Source organism: Daphnia pulex, chromosome 8 (genome assembly GCF_021134715.1).
Source record: "Daphnia pulex isolate KAP4 chromosome 8, ASM2113471v1".
In the NCBI taxonomy this organism is placed as follows: Eukaryota; Metazoa; Arthropoda; class Branchiopoda; order Diplostraca; family Daphniidae; genus Daphnia; species Daphnia pulex.
Genome location: NC_060024.1, coordinates 9,283,087 through 9,297,627, shown reverse-complemented (window position 1 = coordinate 9,297,627; position 14,541 = coordinate 9,283,087). Strand labels below are relative to the sequence as shown.

Genomic DNA, 14,541 nt, shown 5'->3' with positions numbered 1-14,541 from the left:
TCGGTTTTGCTTCAATATTTCCCTTTTTACTACTATTTACAAGTGATCGATCTTTCTTTTTAGTTACGTTTTCTTAAACTTTAAGCAACCATTATAGGGTTCGGCAACATCACCACACCAAACAAGATGCACTCAATCATCAACTTATACCTTATTATCTCAACAATACATAATAATTTCTAGCTTATATTTTATAGATATGCATCATGCAAGAATGAATGTTATTTAATCAACGCATAACTAACTGGTACTTGTTATTGATTGGAAAAATGAAAAACGATCTTCAACTATGGTGAAGGTGGTGCTGGGGTGGAGCTGGAGTACATTTTCGGACTCTTTCGAAGAGGACACGGTTTACGGAAGCAAAATACCCACCCCTTTTTAAGTACTTGGCTAATTGCCTAATGCCATTCATTTCAGTTTTCTATAAATTTCTCATCTAGCGAGGGTAGTACAGCGCTATTTATTTGATTATAGTATCTTTCTACATTTCAATTTAATTTATACTGACATCCCATTTTGCGGCGAGGTTCTCGGAATAAGTTAAGCTTTTGTTAATTATAAGTTATAAGATAAAAATAAAATGTTGCCAGCTTGCCGCTCTTCCATTCAATTTTTGGGTTAACAATAGTAGTATTCAATAACTCTATCGAGCACTTCGAGAAAAACCAGGACCTTGATATTCTATTCACGAAGATTAAAGACTAAAAGTTTACTTAATAACATCATGTGTTTATTTCAAATGAATAGATAAAAAAATTTTTTGAAGGTGACTAGGTTATATATGTACAGGAGTGGGCAATATAATCACGTAAATGGGATACATAGACAGCAAAGGCATAAAACATGCTAACATGCTAAAATTCGGGAACACATTTTTTTGTGCACGGACGAGTTTTCAATATGCAACAAAGTAAAAATTCACGTTGAGAAAAACCATAATGATGTTACACTGTTGTAGAATCCAGTTAAAATAATTTGCCAATGTGGTTAAGAGGCATTCTAAGCGTTTACATTTTCCATGCCATAAATTCGTATGGTAGAGTTGACCTTAAAATTTCCAGCACATCTCTCTACTGGAGCGAAAGACTTGATTGCTAAATTACTCAAACCACGAGCAGAAGATCGTATCCCTCTATGAAAATTACTTGAACATAGCTGGATTCTACAACTAACACTGTTTACAGGAGACCACTTTGCGGCCATGCGAATCGTGTCTGTAGGACCATCAGGGTCCTACATAATCCGGTTAACATTATGAGCTACCTGCGCCCAACTGTTTCAAAACGACACGCGACGTAAGCGCTAAAAGTAACCCAGCAGCGGCTGTACCCATGGCGCCATACGTAATATTCATTCCTTGAAAAAAAAATTTTAGAAACGATATCGAATATAATTTTAGAAATTAGATTAACGACAAATTATACCGAAAATAGTCATTTGCGGTGGAGACTGCCACATGACGTAAAGAGCATGTAATCTCTGCTCCATCGGACAGATACACTGAAATATAATTACAAGATAGAGATGAGGAAATAGATCTTAAATTCGACAAGTAAACAAAATGTGTTACCTTCAATAAACGCTTGCCTTCACCATTTACTTCTGCATAGGCAGCGCATAACAACGGCAATATCATCATGGGTATGCAGACCTATGAACAACAATTGATTCAAAATTGACGCACCATAATGAAGCTGCCACATGATAACAAACCTCAGCGACTTGCAACGGGTGCGGTGTATAAGACAACCACTGGACCAAACCTATGGCCACCCATGATAAACAAAGAGTCGTCACGCAGGTAGTCCAACGTTGAAACATCACGGACGATATACGCGTAGAGCACTACACCACAAGATAAAAACGATAAAAAGTTAATTGTTACAGTTCAGCAAAAAACAAACCGACTAGTTATTATTATCTGCGGATTGTTGGCAACTTACTGATAATCTCCAATATCTTTGTAGCACAACTGCCGTCGACATTGGCTTGATCTGGTCTTTTGTTTCGTTATCGCTTTGTGCGGCAGCTGAAGGCGGGTTGTTCTGAAAAATGACGGGAGAAGTGACGTCGTGCAGTTCCAGTGTGGACCGTTGTGAAAGGCCAATTCCAGGCGACATGGGTTCTTTGGGAGAACCCTTTCTATCGAGAATGAAGTTTATAAAACAGCAAGTGTTGATTAACAACTACATTTTCCTTTCAAAGGCTTTTGCTGGCATACTCTAATGGCCCGTCCGTAGATGTAGGCTCGACATTGTTATTTGTTAAGGTGGTACAACGACGACGCATTTTCGGCTCAGCATCACCATCTGATGACTGATCAGCGTCGTTTTCAGTAACCCATAATAAATCTAAGTTTAGAGTTTCAATTTTCAATAAGTCGCTTAAGGATTAGAAATTAAATAATAGCAAACCATTGTACGAAGCATTCGATCCAAAGCGTTGGCGCTCGTATATGATTGCCTGTAATTTTTTAAATTATCATGTTATTTAACTTTTCTTTTTTAATTTATTGATTTCACGTACATCTCTTTCCAAGTCCTGAATGAAGCGACGAATTCCTGTTTTAAAAACAAGGTTATTAATGAAAGAATTACATTGATTCATCATCATGGATTATTTACCCATGGTGTTGGTGCGGCAAACGGAAAGAAGAACTGCCATGTGTGAATAATAATTCAAATTGTGAAATTATTAGCAATTACATTTAAAAAATAATACTAATAGAAAGGCCCAGTACCAATGCCAACAAGGGAATTCCACAGAATGGCGAAGATGGAGAAAACGCACAAGGCGATGAAACGAATTTGGCAGAGAATGGGCGAAATGCCAGCTGTTGCGAAATAAAAATTCAAGCTTTGGGGTTGCAGTTAATAATATATTCGGGTACCTGTTGAACACGTTTCTCGGTCAGCATACCAATAGTAGTAGGCTGAAATGTTGTGAACGGCGACGAACGTAGTCATCAACAGGAAAAAAACGAAGGCCGCATTGACCTTCAATATCGTCTGAATAGATCGCATGAATAAGAAATGGCAATATTATTAAAGCACGTGCAATAATTACGCAATCTAGTAAATTCGACGCGGAACATGGGCGTTTTCACGCCATTCCGGTCTCACCGCTAGTGTATTATACGACGCAATTCAACGCCCACTTGTGACGAGGTAGGAGTGGGTAGACTGTTTCCGCATTCAAGTATTTTCTTATATTTTTAGTTTTTGCGTTTTTCAAAACGACACCAACGAAAAAATAGAAGTGGAATTTGTGGAATGGAAGTTGACTCACCTTGGCGTGAAGCCGGACCATTTCGAGAAATTTAGAAGAATTATACAATCGATAGGCAAGATTTTTAGCGTAGAGTCCCAGTAGACACCAAAAGATCGTTAGCGACACCATAGCGATTCCTTGATAAGAAAACAAACAAGGCATCAGCAATTACAAGCACCACCACATCCAACCACATCGTTGTTTGCGTACCATCCATGACGTCGGTGTGATATTTCTGTCGAGATCCGGCCACTTTATTATCCCCCGTCTTTAAAATTCCCGTTTGGTTATTCTTCAACTCGTCGACACGTGAATGTTGGACAAATTCGGCGATGACATAGGTGCTGGTAGAGATAACTAACACTTATAAAGAACCACGATGCATTTCGGGACAATTATTCGCCAATGAATAAAACACATTTACCTAAAGCCGAAACGATTGTTGATGCATACAAAACGGTGGCCACAATGGCTCGGTCGTTGGGTCGAATCCTGATGCCCAATGCCTGAGCGATTGAAATCCACAGCCAAGCAGGAAGCTTTTTAGATCGGCGAACAAGATACTGTTTGGCGGGAGCGTCAGCAGCCATTCCCACCTTTTCCGGCTCGATTTCCACGTTGCAGGCGTGCTATTATTCAAGTTTTTATCTTCTCAATGTCGGTCGAGATGGGATCAAGTCTATTACACAACTGTTTGCCACTTACGTTATTATTGTTTTCCATTTTTCGGTAAGGCATGTTGACACTGCTGTGCGAGATAAAGGAAATGGATTGGATTAGACCCACTTCTCGGTCCTTGGTCCCCCGGCAGTGTTATATTGCGAAAGATCGTGGCACACTCAAAAGCCGATCGAGAACGTGAGATGGACTAATGGAATCGCGCCTCCTCTCTGGGACTGGGTTTCTGATTTCGACAGGAAATCCAGTGTTTTGATAAAAATAAATGGGAAATTACTGTTGTTGTTTTAACGAACGGTAGATGGCGTCTGTAGGTAGGTGGCGGTTTTTTTTTCTTTTTTCAATGCGTGCACACCTGATGTTGATCGATCAGAAATTCGGTGATTCGATTAGAAAATGAAATTATTTTGCAATAAAACTAACATGTTAGAGATTGCATACGAAATAGAATTTCAATCAAAAATAAATATCATTTAAAAAAAATAAAATAAACCAACAACGCAGATTATGTAGACGTATAGAACCCGCCCACTGATCGTGACGTCAGCAGGTGTTTGGTTGGCCTGCTGCTCTCTGTCTTGTGATGCACAAAAAGCCGAAGAGAAAGGCTCGGCTAGAGGAGAGTGAAATTGCCAGCCGTACTATCCAGGTGCGTTTTGTGTTCGTGTGTTTCAGTCTCGCCATCATTTTACACGTTCGTTCCTTCACTTTTCAACTTAAAAAAGTTAAAACCGAAATATAAAAAAGCTAAATTGTTTTTCACACGAATTTCGTCGCACAAATTCCGAGGAAAACAATTGTCGATTTTATTCTAACGAATGGAAAGTTGTTTTAAAGTTTATTCTGTTTGTTTCTTCTTCTTCTTCTTCTTGACAAAACAGGATACATTGAAAGTTTAAGGTGCGATGAAGTGCTAGCCATCGAAGCTATCCGATTACTAGCTCTTTACTTTACCGGATTAATTCTCATCTCTCCCCGCTCAAAGGTAATAACGTCATCTCAACTTTTCGTCAATTTGAACATATTGTTTGATTCGGTGCAGACCTCCCTGCTTGGCAAGGGAATGTGATGATGCAAACGCCGAGGGTGGAGTATAGTTGCCTAGTAATGGGATTTCATTGTGCTGGAGACCTTCACGTTTCCATACAAGGAGTGCGTGCTGTTTTCACCCGACTCTTGGCTTATTCACGCGACTCATTCTATGAGCAGCCTCCCAAAAGAGTCCTTTTTTTTCTCCCCACCTTTCTTCCATCCGCTTTCGTTTTCGTTTCATTTTTTAACGAAAGAATCGAGTGGGAATGAAGGCCATCGTCGTCGCTGATGTTGAGTCACGGAAAATGCGGGGTCTTTGGCAATTGGCAACAAGGAAGGACTGGACAGATGCCCGTTTTATTTGGCTCCTTTAAGAGTTTGAAATTCTTCCAGGCGTATGTCATTAGTGAGAGTTGGGCAATATGGCTGCTGAGTGCTGAGAGATATATCTTTCACTCGTCAAGCACGTAACAGATGTCATGTTTGAAAATAAGAATTGCCTCACCTCGCCAGGTATAGGCAGGTGGGCGTGCGGTGCTGGGCGCGACCCTGCGGTTGCACGAACCAAAACCCCGAAAGAGTCTTTTTCTTCTTTCTTCTACTTTCGAAAAGGAAAAGCACTATTTTTACTACAGCTAGTGGATAATATAGACGAAGGAGGAGTATCTAGTAAACTAGTCGGGAGTTGGCTTTGCTGGTCATTCTAGTCAAGGTCTTCTTTCTCGTTATTCCAAGAGAAGAAATGGACGGCCTTCACCACCGGAACTGGCCAATCATTTCTCTCTTGGGTCTACATAAGACGATGCGCATTTATCACACTCGGTGACTTATTACGTCAACTTTCGGAAAATGTTTGCCAAACCTTTTCAAGGCTTGACGTCGATAATGAAATGACTAAATACAGCCTGGGCCGGGGTTACAAGTTACAATGCGCGATGACGGCATGTGTATTTTTTCAGTGAGGGGGTGGGGAATAGAATAGACTGCAGCTGGGGAAATACGAAGAGAGAAAACTAAAAGAGCCAACAGTTCACGGTAGACACAGGTAGAAACGACAAGAAAGGGCCGTCATCATCATCCTCCCAAACACCGGCATTTGCCCTCAGGGCTTACCGCTCTCTCAGAACCCTCCTCTTCCCCCCTACCAGTTCTGTAACATCCTGCCGCCAGGTAAAAAAGAAAAACGTAGGAAATAAGACAAATAATAATTTTAGAAAACCCATTATTTTGCTCGCTTGAATGTTGGGACAACGACATCGCTAGGTCTCTAATTGCTTTGCTAGTCAGAGCTCAGTGACCGCGAGCCCAGCACACATAGCGTTCACAAAGACAACATTCGTTCATCGAAAGTGAAGAGCAATCGAATAGATCGAACTTGGACTCGATACGCGTTTTATTCACGGCATATGATAAAAACCAAATTTTTGCGCAAGAACGCGTGTAAAAAGGAAAATAACGACTACTAGTAAAAATAATTATGTCTTGGCTTTTGACTATATAAGAATCATAATCTCGTCAACACACAGAACCAAACACCCAAATATGTTTTCTCGTCCCTTTCACTTCTTTTGAAACCGAGGTTCTCGCAAATTTCTCAGAGCTGCTGTGTATGACTGTTGTAAAATAGAATAACCAACTGTAAAATAAGAAACACGCCAGGGCGAATAGAATATCTGCTTTCATGCGGCTATTACTGCATCATCCCGCATTATCAAAAATACGAATAAATTACCGTGTCTGTGTGCTGTGCTATTATTTTTAATCATGTCTATGTTTGTTATTTTGTTTATATTCCGCGGGCTGAAAAATAGGCAATCATGGGACTCAACTCCCTGCGAGGCCGTCTGCTGATCGTCTGCTGCTGGGTAAGATTCAATTACGAATTCTTCTCCTTATTTTGTTATAATCATTCCTCTTCGAGCGCTTATAAAACGCACCTCCGGTTCATTTTTCGTGAATTATAAGCAAGCCCTCCCTCCCTCCTTGAACAAGCGCCATTTTGCGTCTTCTTTTGGGCTGTTTGGAATTGAAATGCCGTCGAGTAATGATGCCAGTTGAGGCCGTCACGAGCACTTAAGGGAAAAAATGACGACATTCAACCTTGCCCGGGACGCCACTCCATTTTTGCCAATTTTCATTTTTTGTGAGAGAGAATGAGACGCCAACCTTGAACCGGATGCGATGGTTTGGATCGTTATAACCTTTTTTACCATTCCACCCGCGACTAACATGTCGGGAGAAAATCGTGAATCGCCCCGCCATGCGGATTCAAAGACTTTCAAAAGGAAATTAAAGTGAAGGAGAGAGTCACTGCACTTGCACACGGAATCGCTCGTGATTTTCAGATTGAAGAAAACCCGCTGATCTCTGTGAAGTGAAAAAAGTCAAGTGTTAAGGTGTTTTCTTTTTCTTTTTATTTCTTATATTCCTGAATCGGGGGAATAGAATAAGGATACTTGCGTGCACAAGACCGCGTGACCGGTCGACGACCCCCCCTCTGTATATGAACCCATCCTCGGGGTAAAAGAGATAAAAGTTTTCTTGGGAAACCTTTTTTTTCCTTCTTCTTCTCTCCCCCGCTGTGCGTGCGTGTCGGATAGGGCTCTCTCTCTATATTATAATTTACATCCAGCAACGTCGTCGTGAACCCCATCTTTACTCTCTCTGTCTGCGCAGCTATTTCTTATTCCCCCACTTTTCTCTCTCTCTTTCTCTCATCCCTTTCGGTTGTTTGCGTCTGTGTAAATATATCCAGACGCCAAACCACAAGAAGGAAGAGAAACAAAAAAAGAACCTGGCTGTTTCACGAGATGGTGAACCTTATGGGAATCGACAGTCGCTTAGCTTCTCAGCCAGTTGGGAATGACTTTCACCTCTCAGCCGTCCCGGAATTCTGGCGGAAGCCCGTTTTTGACTCCTCCAAAAAAAAAAGACAAACGCGCGACAGCAGCAATTATTATCATTTCTCATATCAAAGACGACCGTACAGTACAGTTTGTTTCGAGATCTGTCTAGAGTCCAAAATGATGACTATTCCGTTAGTCTCATCATGCCAACGAACCTTTCGCTTTCCACCGGAAACGTGGGATGAAAACCCGAGAGAAAGTCGTCACTAGACGATGTTTAGGCCGTAATGTATAAGTGAGGGGGGTTATTATTGTATGCCAGCAGATCGAGACCTGGCGATGCGCCCGTCAAAGGAACGATCGTCTCGATGATAGCAATAGAATGGCGCAATTGTTGTGAATTTTTGTCTTCCTTCTTTGTTCACGTTTGCCCCGTGGTGTAATGGCGCACACTGCTTGTTGGGCGTCCCGTTAGATTTACCCATTATAATTCTGGTCGGTGTTGCGCATCGTTTGAACTTGGTTGATTGATCCCGCATTCAGCTCCTCTCCTCTATCTTTTTCTCTTCTTCGTTTATCTGAAGCAGAACAAATGGCATAGAGGAAGAAGATGGGAACCCGTTATCGCTGGGTTGCCCTAGCGGGGAAATAAATAATTTGAAGAACAACGCCGACAGCAAATTATTATTATTTTTGTTTTTCACAAAACGCATTCAGTGATGTGGGAAAAAACGGAAAAAACGGTGACAAATAATATACGCCGTACGTTTTTGTTTTGTTTTACAACCGTTCATCCGGTGTGGATTTTCTCAAAATTTTGTTGGAACAAAAATGAAAAGTGCTTGTTGGAATATCTTTTGATTTATTATTTGATCATTCTTTTTTTATATATAATTGCAGTTATCAGTTTTGGCTGTTACATCCACCGCCGAAGAATCGACGACGACTGCGTATCCCGTCACGTCCGACGTTACAACCAAAGGTATAAAAACAAAAAAAACATTTCTCGGTTCTATTACAACAATAAAATAAAAAAGAACTAAACTCTATACACGAGAACACGACGCATCCCAAATAATAATAGCGGCAACTTTCTATTATTTTATACGGAAGAGAAAAGAGAATAAGAGAGGAACGACAGTTAGTCGTGTGTCTGAGTTTCACGACGAACCTGCACAACGGTTGTCCCGTGCACTTAATACAGCAGATTTAGTGTGAGAATCGGCAATGAATGATGCACACAGGTGACACGACCAGGCAAAGAAATAGAAAGCCGGTTTAAGAAAACAACAAATTCCATTTCTGTTTTTTCTTTTTTGTTTTCTCGGACTCGGTGATTTTGGGGAAAGTACAGAAGACACCAGATTGGCGGCTTCATTTCTCTTTTTCCAACATCTTTCTCCATATGCTAAACATCGATAAGGCATTCTTCTTTCACTTGTGTTATTCGATTTTCCGTGTATGGAATGTATTAACATGCAGCGTGCAGCTCCAAAACAACAAACAAACAAGAGAAAGTCTCTGGCTGGACGATTGTAGCCTCTTGATATAGCGACGCCGAGCAAAAATTCGACGGGCCTGGCCAGGCCGCGCACATCTCCCGGCCCAGCCGTCCGTCCCATTCCAGTAAAGTCGCCTTGAGCCGCGCCCCACTTTCGACACGATGTAGGTTAGACGAGAAAGTGGCTCTTGCCGGTTAACCGCCGAAATGTTATCGCCAAGGCAACCATCTCTAATCACCCGTACATATAACATGAAGACTATATCTTGAAATCGTGTTGTGGGCCGGGAGGGAATGCCTCGTTATCGGCTATTAAACGGGTGCCTATTTGAAATTGGCGCTCTAATTTTGCTGTGAGAAAACCCAGAGAGAAAAGATGTTGGCCCAGCCTCATTCCCAGGAGCTTTTGTTCACGAAAGCCGTTAGACACCCACCTGTTACATTTTCATTTTTTTTATTCATTAACATTGTTTTTTTAGCGATGTAGATTATACAAGATGTTCTAATTGATTTTATTGTCCAATTTTCAGATGGTCTGGTGGATGCGGTCAACGTCGATTGTCACCAGCAGGAAATGTTGGTGACTCTCTCCACGCTGGTTCCATTCCACGGGATGGTTTATCCGCGCGGACTCACCAAGAAATCGCCGTGCATGGCCGAATTCGATGTCCAGCTGGGTGACCAGTTCACCTACCGAGTGCCGCTTCGCTCTTGCAACACCATGTTCATCGATACCGTACGACACATATTATTATTATCAACAATTGTTTAGACTAAATGTATCCAGCAGCTCAATTGTTTCAACTTTGGGAACATTTTCGGTCCCGCCTGGCTGGCGTTTAACAGGAAGACGGATTCATCGAGTACTTCAACACGATCGTCGTCCAGCCGCACAAAAAGCTGGTGACCAACCAAGGCCGTGGTTACCACGTCCGCTGTCGCTATCAAACCAAGGATACGGCAATCATTTCCGGATTTAACGTCAGGTATCATCAATTTTCGTATATACACTGAGTAAGGGCTAATGAGACGGAATCGACTGGAAATTCCGTCAAATTAAGCCAAATCCAAAGTGTCTGGGATGTCGTCATGTGGATGGAACGCCAAGGCTAATGGCAATCGGATTCACGGTTTCAAAAGGAAGAAAACAAAGACGATGGGTAAAAATATGACGACGACGGCCTTCTCATTCAGAATCGTTTTGTTCCGCCGAGTGCCATCGCATAAAATAAATGCGGCTGATATTCTCCACCACACAGAGAGACTTCCTGGATGGATACTCTCTTTTGTACACAGACGCCAGCCGAGCGTTAAAATGCAAATGCGGCTGAAAAAATAAGACGCAACGGAAGAAAATAAAAGACGAACAAATAATAATTTAAAAACCTTGTGTACACACACAATATCTGTCTTATATCGAGAAACAAATGAGAAGCGTTGGAGCGTGAAAGGTCGGGTGTATCACAGACAATTTCGACGAGCGCTCTCGCTCCACCGACTCCAGTCTTGAAAGTAATTGGGCGGATGGGAATTTAATATTCTGAAAAGCCCGTCGTTGGCAGCTGCATAGGCAGCTCAAGTTCGTCGACCTTCTTCGGCCTTTGAGTTTCGTTCGTCCTTCTACTAGGCCAACCCGTAGATACAATCAATGTCGTTTTATTGGCTCTTGCATACATTCACCTATTCATGATTGTATATAATTCTATTGAATTCTATTGATTCAGCTTCGCGGGGAATACCAAACTGGATACGACCTCGCCATTACCGGGAACGATGATGCACATTTACGCTGGCGATGCAGTCAATCACGTTCCAGCCGAGAACGTCAAAATCGGCGACCCGCTAACGCTGAAGGTAGCGCTCGACCAGCAAGAAGTCTACGGCATGACTGTAGCCGATTGCACGGTCCGTGACGGTCTCGGATGGAGTGAGCAGCTTCTTTACAACGACCAAGGGTATTATTTTGTCTATTTTTCTAAAAACATATTCCGCCTCCGTGTGTTGTATATAACTGTTTGGACGATTTCAAAAGGTGTCCCGTCGACTATGAGATCATGCCTCCGTTTGAATATGACGTCAACAAAACTTCCGCCATGGTCAAATTCCAGGCCCACAAATTTCCATACACGTCGTCTGTGTACTATCAGTGCAATGTTCGACTCTGCTTGCGCAATGGCGGATGCGAAGAGGTATTAAAAATCGTAATTCTATTTGTTTCAGAAGATAATTTGTGTTATATAATTCCAGCCACCGCTGTGCGACAATCAAGGAAATAATCTTCGCCGTAAACGAAGGCAAGCGGAAGAGGAAGGTCCGCGGGCCGACTATCGAATTGATCATCCGTCGTTCGCCCGGAATGCGACAACTGTCGAAGTCTTTGGTGGTTTCTACGTCACCGACACCACCGACAGCGGGGAAACTCGCCTGTTTGACGGCGAGCCCATCGAAGAGGTGACCAATCAATCTTTTATAACCCAATCAAATTAATTGATTCATAATTTCTATTTGAATTAAAACAGAATAAAGACGACCAATTGTGCATATCCCCACGAGATTTCGCCATCGGCATCGCTGTGGCCGGCCTCATTCTCATGATCGCCGTCGTCGCCGCTATTCTCTTCTTGTGCGCCAGACGACGACACAAGCGCGTCTCGTCTACCACCGGAAGCTCAGTCTATTCCGGACCGTACACCAATACGGCCTACAGTCACTCGAGTTGAACGTTTGAATAAGCGCAAAAGAAGAAAAAACAAAACTCGCGTCTCTTTTTATGCCTCATCTTTTTATCCTTTCCGTTTCAATCCAACACACAAAAACACCCGTTGATTGTGTGCACCATGTAAACGGAACGTCCATCATCGCCTTCGTACTTATTCGTCTGCTGTGTGTGTCTATATTGTCTCTTTGTTTTTTGGATTCGTTCGATTCGCCTCTTGATGGAACTCCCCACTCGCTCGATAGGGTTGTGCGCGTTGGTCTTGGAAGGACACACACACTGCGTGGCTGATGATGTGTGTTTTTTGGTCACCTTTAATCGTATAAGTTTGTTGCACCCGAAATGCGTTTTGGAGTAAACTCGTTGCGCGAAGATTACGTCATTGATGCTGTTGCATGGACGGTGTGCCATAACCGCGTCACTTTCTCTCCCGTTTTTTAATTGACGATGTGCATGTGCTGTGTGTGTTTCTTGTGTTGTTTTCCACTTAAAAATAACCCGCTGATGCAATCACGCGAATGGCTGACGTCGATTTTGTAGGTCGACGACACTCATTCCGTCGCAACTTGTCGGACGGCTCCTTCATAGCGGAGGCGTTGCTGGCGACTTGCTTTCGATTCCTGAGTGCAATATTATTAAGATTTTCCCCCCTTTTTTTTATAAAATAATTGGTTTTTCTACTTAGAGATGTTCTTTGGAAAAAATCCAAGAGACAAAACTCTATGCCTTAAAAGAAAAATGTGTTTTTTAAATAATTAGCCTATTCTTCCTTTTTGCAACGCACAACAACAAAAAAACAAAAAGAGATAGCCTTCCAAAATGGTTAAATTTTTTACCGTTTGGCTTTGGTCAGCTTTTCTTAGTATTGAATTTATCAAAAAATGGGTGCTGTCCGATCTATCGTAACTACATCTTGGTGTCAATTTATAATCATATCTAATATTTCACTATGCCTTCGTGCTTGGGCTCTCTATTGGGTCCCAATCCTCTGATGCTAATATTCAAAAATTCGCAAAAACAAAAAACACAAATTCATTTTCTCCGGTTTAACATATTGATCAAATGCGTGTATTGTTTTTTCATTCTTCATTCAGTACCAAAAAAAGCGGCAAAAATACAACGTTCTATTACACTCCTAAACTGATTTTATTTCACTTTATGTAGGAATTAATCTGTCTGCCAATAAACGCGCGCGTTACACAATAGAATTTTTTAATTTCACTCCACCTTAAGAAAATGTGTTGTAGACTTGTAGGTATGGCAATAAATGCCTGATTTACAATTAAATTGATTCGATGAGATTTGATTGATTTCAGTTTAATATCTGAAAGACTGCCTAGCACATATTCATCGAAGGTTTACTTCAGCAATGTTAGATGATTTACAGGATTTACAAGTGCAAATGGAAACCAATACTAGTTATCCGATGTCCATCTCTACATATTCAATAAGCCTATAAAATCATATCAGACAGAAGTAGATTGCATTCAATTCATTTGAACACTAATTATAATTGACTTTTTGCATACCACACTGACAATTAAAAGCATTTGGATGGTATGTGGATGGATTTTTATAGTTATGTAATTACCAAATGGCGTGGTATTAATTTCATAAGATAGAGAGAAGACGGAAAACTGGATAAAACAGTAAAATAATTGGAAACGAAACGTACTTAATTCAAGTTATATCGAGACATCAAGTGATATCAAGGACACAGTGCCCGAGGTATTGGAGAAGGTAGGGATCACACCTTCAGGGCTCCATTGTTCCTAGGAGCGTAATAAGCCAAGGTTGTCTCAGGTCAGGTATATAAACCGTGGCGTTCATTCCAATCATCAGCAGACTGCTCCATCTTCTCACTCAGTAAGCAGCAAGTCTCACGAAGGCAGCATTATGGGGTTTATTAAAGGTAAACTTTTAAAACTCAAATTTAAATTTTGTTTTGCGAGTATTGTTATTGATTAAATGCAGAATTATTTTACACGTTAAAATCTGGTTGTTCCGTTGATGCATTCTTTTGTGGTCATTTGGTCTTCTTTAACCCAGATGTTGTCAATGACTAAACTCTAAACTTATTATCCTATTGAATTTCAGTTACAATGAAACTGGTCTTATTATGTGCAATCCTGGGAGTTATTCCTTCCATGGTCAACGCCGGGCTTATGGGTGAAGCCATGGAATTGCAGAAACGAAGTGGAAGTTATTCGTACGCTCAGAGTTACACTACAACGACAACTGCTGCTCCAGTTTATTACACCGAAGCCCCGAAGTACTACACCACTACAACTGCTGCTCCAGTTTATTACACCGAAGCCCCGAAGTACTACACCACTACAACTGCTGCTCCAGTTTACTACACCGAGGCACCAAAGTACTACGCTGAGCCAACTTACTACACCACTACTACTGCCGCCCCAGTTTACTACACCGAAGCCCCGAAGTATTACGCTGAGCCGACTTACTACACCACCACAACTGCTGCTCCAGTTTAC

General features: G+C 41.6%; 2 protein-coding genes across 4 annotated transcripts; one reads left to right on the top strand and one right to left on the bottom strand.

Annotated features, from left to right (window-relative positions):
• Nucleotides 1–711: 711 nt before the first annotated feature.
• LOC124199321 lies at nucleotides 712–4,121 on the bottom strand. 2 transcript variants are annotated; one of them, XM_046595132.1, is made up of 15 exons: nucleotides 3,979–4,121; nucleotides 3,698–3,902; nucleotides 3,484–3,636; nucleotides 3,292–3,410; nucleotides 2,894–3,011; nucleotides 2,744–2,836; nucleotides 2,628–2,660; nucleotides 2,530–2,564; nucleotides 2,418–2,466; nucleotides 2,225–2,354; nucleotides 1,947–2,145; nucleotides 1,717–1,848; nucleotides 1,574–1,654; nucleotides 1,428–1,503; nucleotides 712–1,359 (listed from the first exon to the last, which is right to left on the bottom strand). In XM_046595132.1, exons 1-15 carry the CDS (start codon nucleotides 4,009–4,011, stop codon nucleotides 1,256–1,258), a joined length of 1,560 nt encoding a protein of 519 aa, XP_046451088.1. In that variant the 5' UTR covers nucleotides 4,012–4,121; the 3' UTR covers nucleotides 712–1,255. The 2 variants fall into 2 exon arrangements, with proteins under 2 accessions (XP_046451088.1, XP_046451089.1); XM_046595133.1 differs by lacking the exon at nucleotides 3,979–4,121 and having other exon boundaries at nucleotides 3,484–3,617; nucleotides 3,698–3,827.
• Nucleotides 4,122–4,212: 91 nt separating this feature from the next.
• On the top strand, nucleotides 4,213–13,186 carry LOC124199322 (cuticlin-4-like). 2 transcript variants are annotated; one of them, XM_046595135.1, is made up of 10 exons: nucleotides 4,213–4,600; nucleotides 4,833–4,936; nucleotides 6,795–6,848; nucleotides 8,730–8,811; nucleotides 9,861–10,066; nucleotides 10,177–10,316; nucleotides 11,055–11,285; nucleotides 11,363–11,519; nucleotides 11,578–11,781; nucleotides 11,850–13,186. In XM_046595135.1, the coding sequence occupies exons 3-10, from the start codon at nucleotides 6,801–6,803 to the stop codon at nucleotides 12,048–12,050; spliced, it is 1,269 nt and encodes a 422-aa protein (XP_046451091.1). In that variant the 5' UTR covers nucleotides 4,213–4,600; nucleotides 4,833–4,936; nucleotides 6,795–6,800; the 3' UTR covers nucleotides 12,051–13,186. The 2 variants fall into 2 exon arrangements, with proteins under 2 accessions (XP_046451091.1, XP_046451090.1); XM_046595134.1 differs by having other exon boundaries at nucleotides 4,522–4,645.
• The last annotated feature ends 1,355 nt before the right edge of the window (nucleotides 13,187–14,541 follow it).

Bases quoted from the DNA above. Each gene is read 5' to 3' on its own strand.
- LOC124199321 (XM_046595132.1), bottom strand. From the start codon at position 4,011: ATGCCTTACCGAAAAATGGAAAACAATAATAAC. The intron at 2,661-2,743 runs GTACTGGGCCTT...CACACATGGCAG, and splicing joins GAATTCCCTTGTTGGCATTG to TTCTTCTTTCCGTTTGCCGC. The intron at 2,565-2,627 runs GTAAATAATCCA...TTTTTAAAACAG, and splicing joins TTGCCGCACCAACACCATGG to GAATTCGTCGCTTCATTCAG.
- LOC124199322 (XM_046595135.1), top strand. From the start codon at position 6,801: ATGGGACTCAACTCCCTGCGAGGCCGTCTGCTGATCGTCTGCTGCTGG. The intron at 10,317-11,054 runs GTATCATCAATT...CTATTGATTCAG, and splicing joins ATTTCCGGATTTAACGTCAG to CTTCGCGGGGAATACCAAAC. The intron at 11,782-11,849 runs GTGACCAATCAA...GAATTAAAACAG, and splicing joins ACGGCGAGCCCATCGAAGAG to AATAAAGACGACCAATTGTG.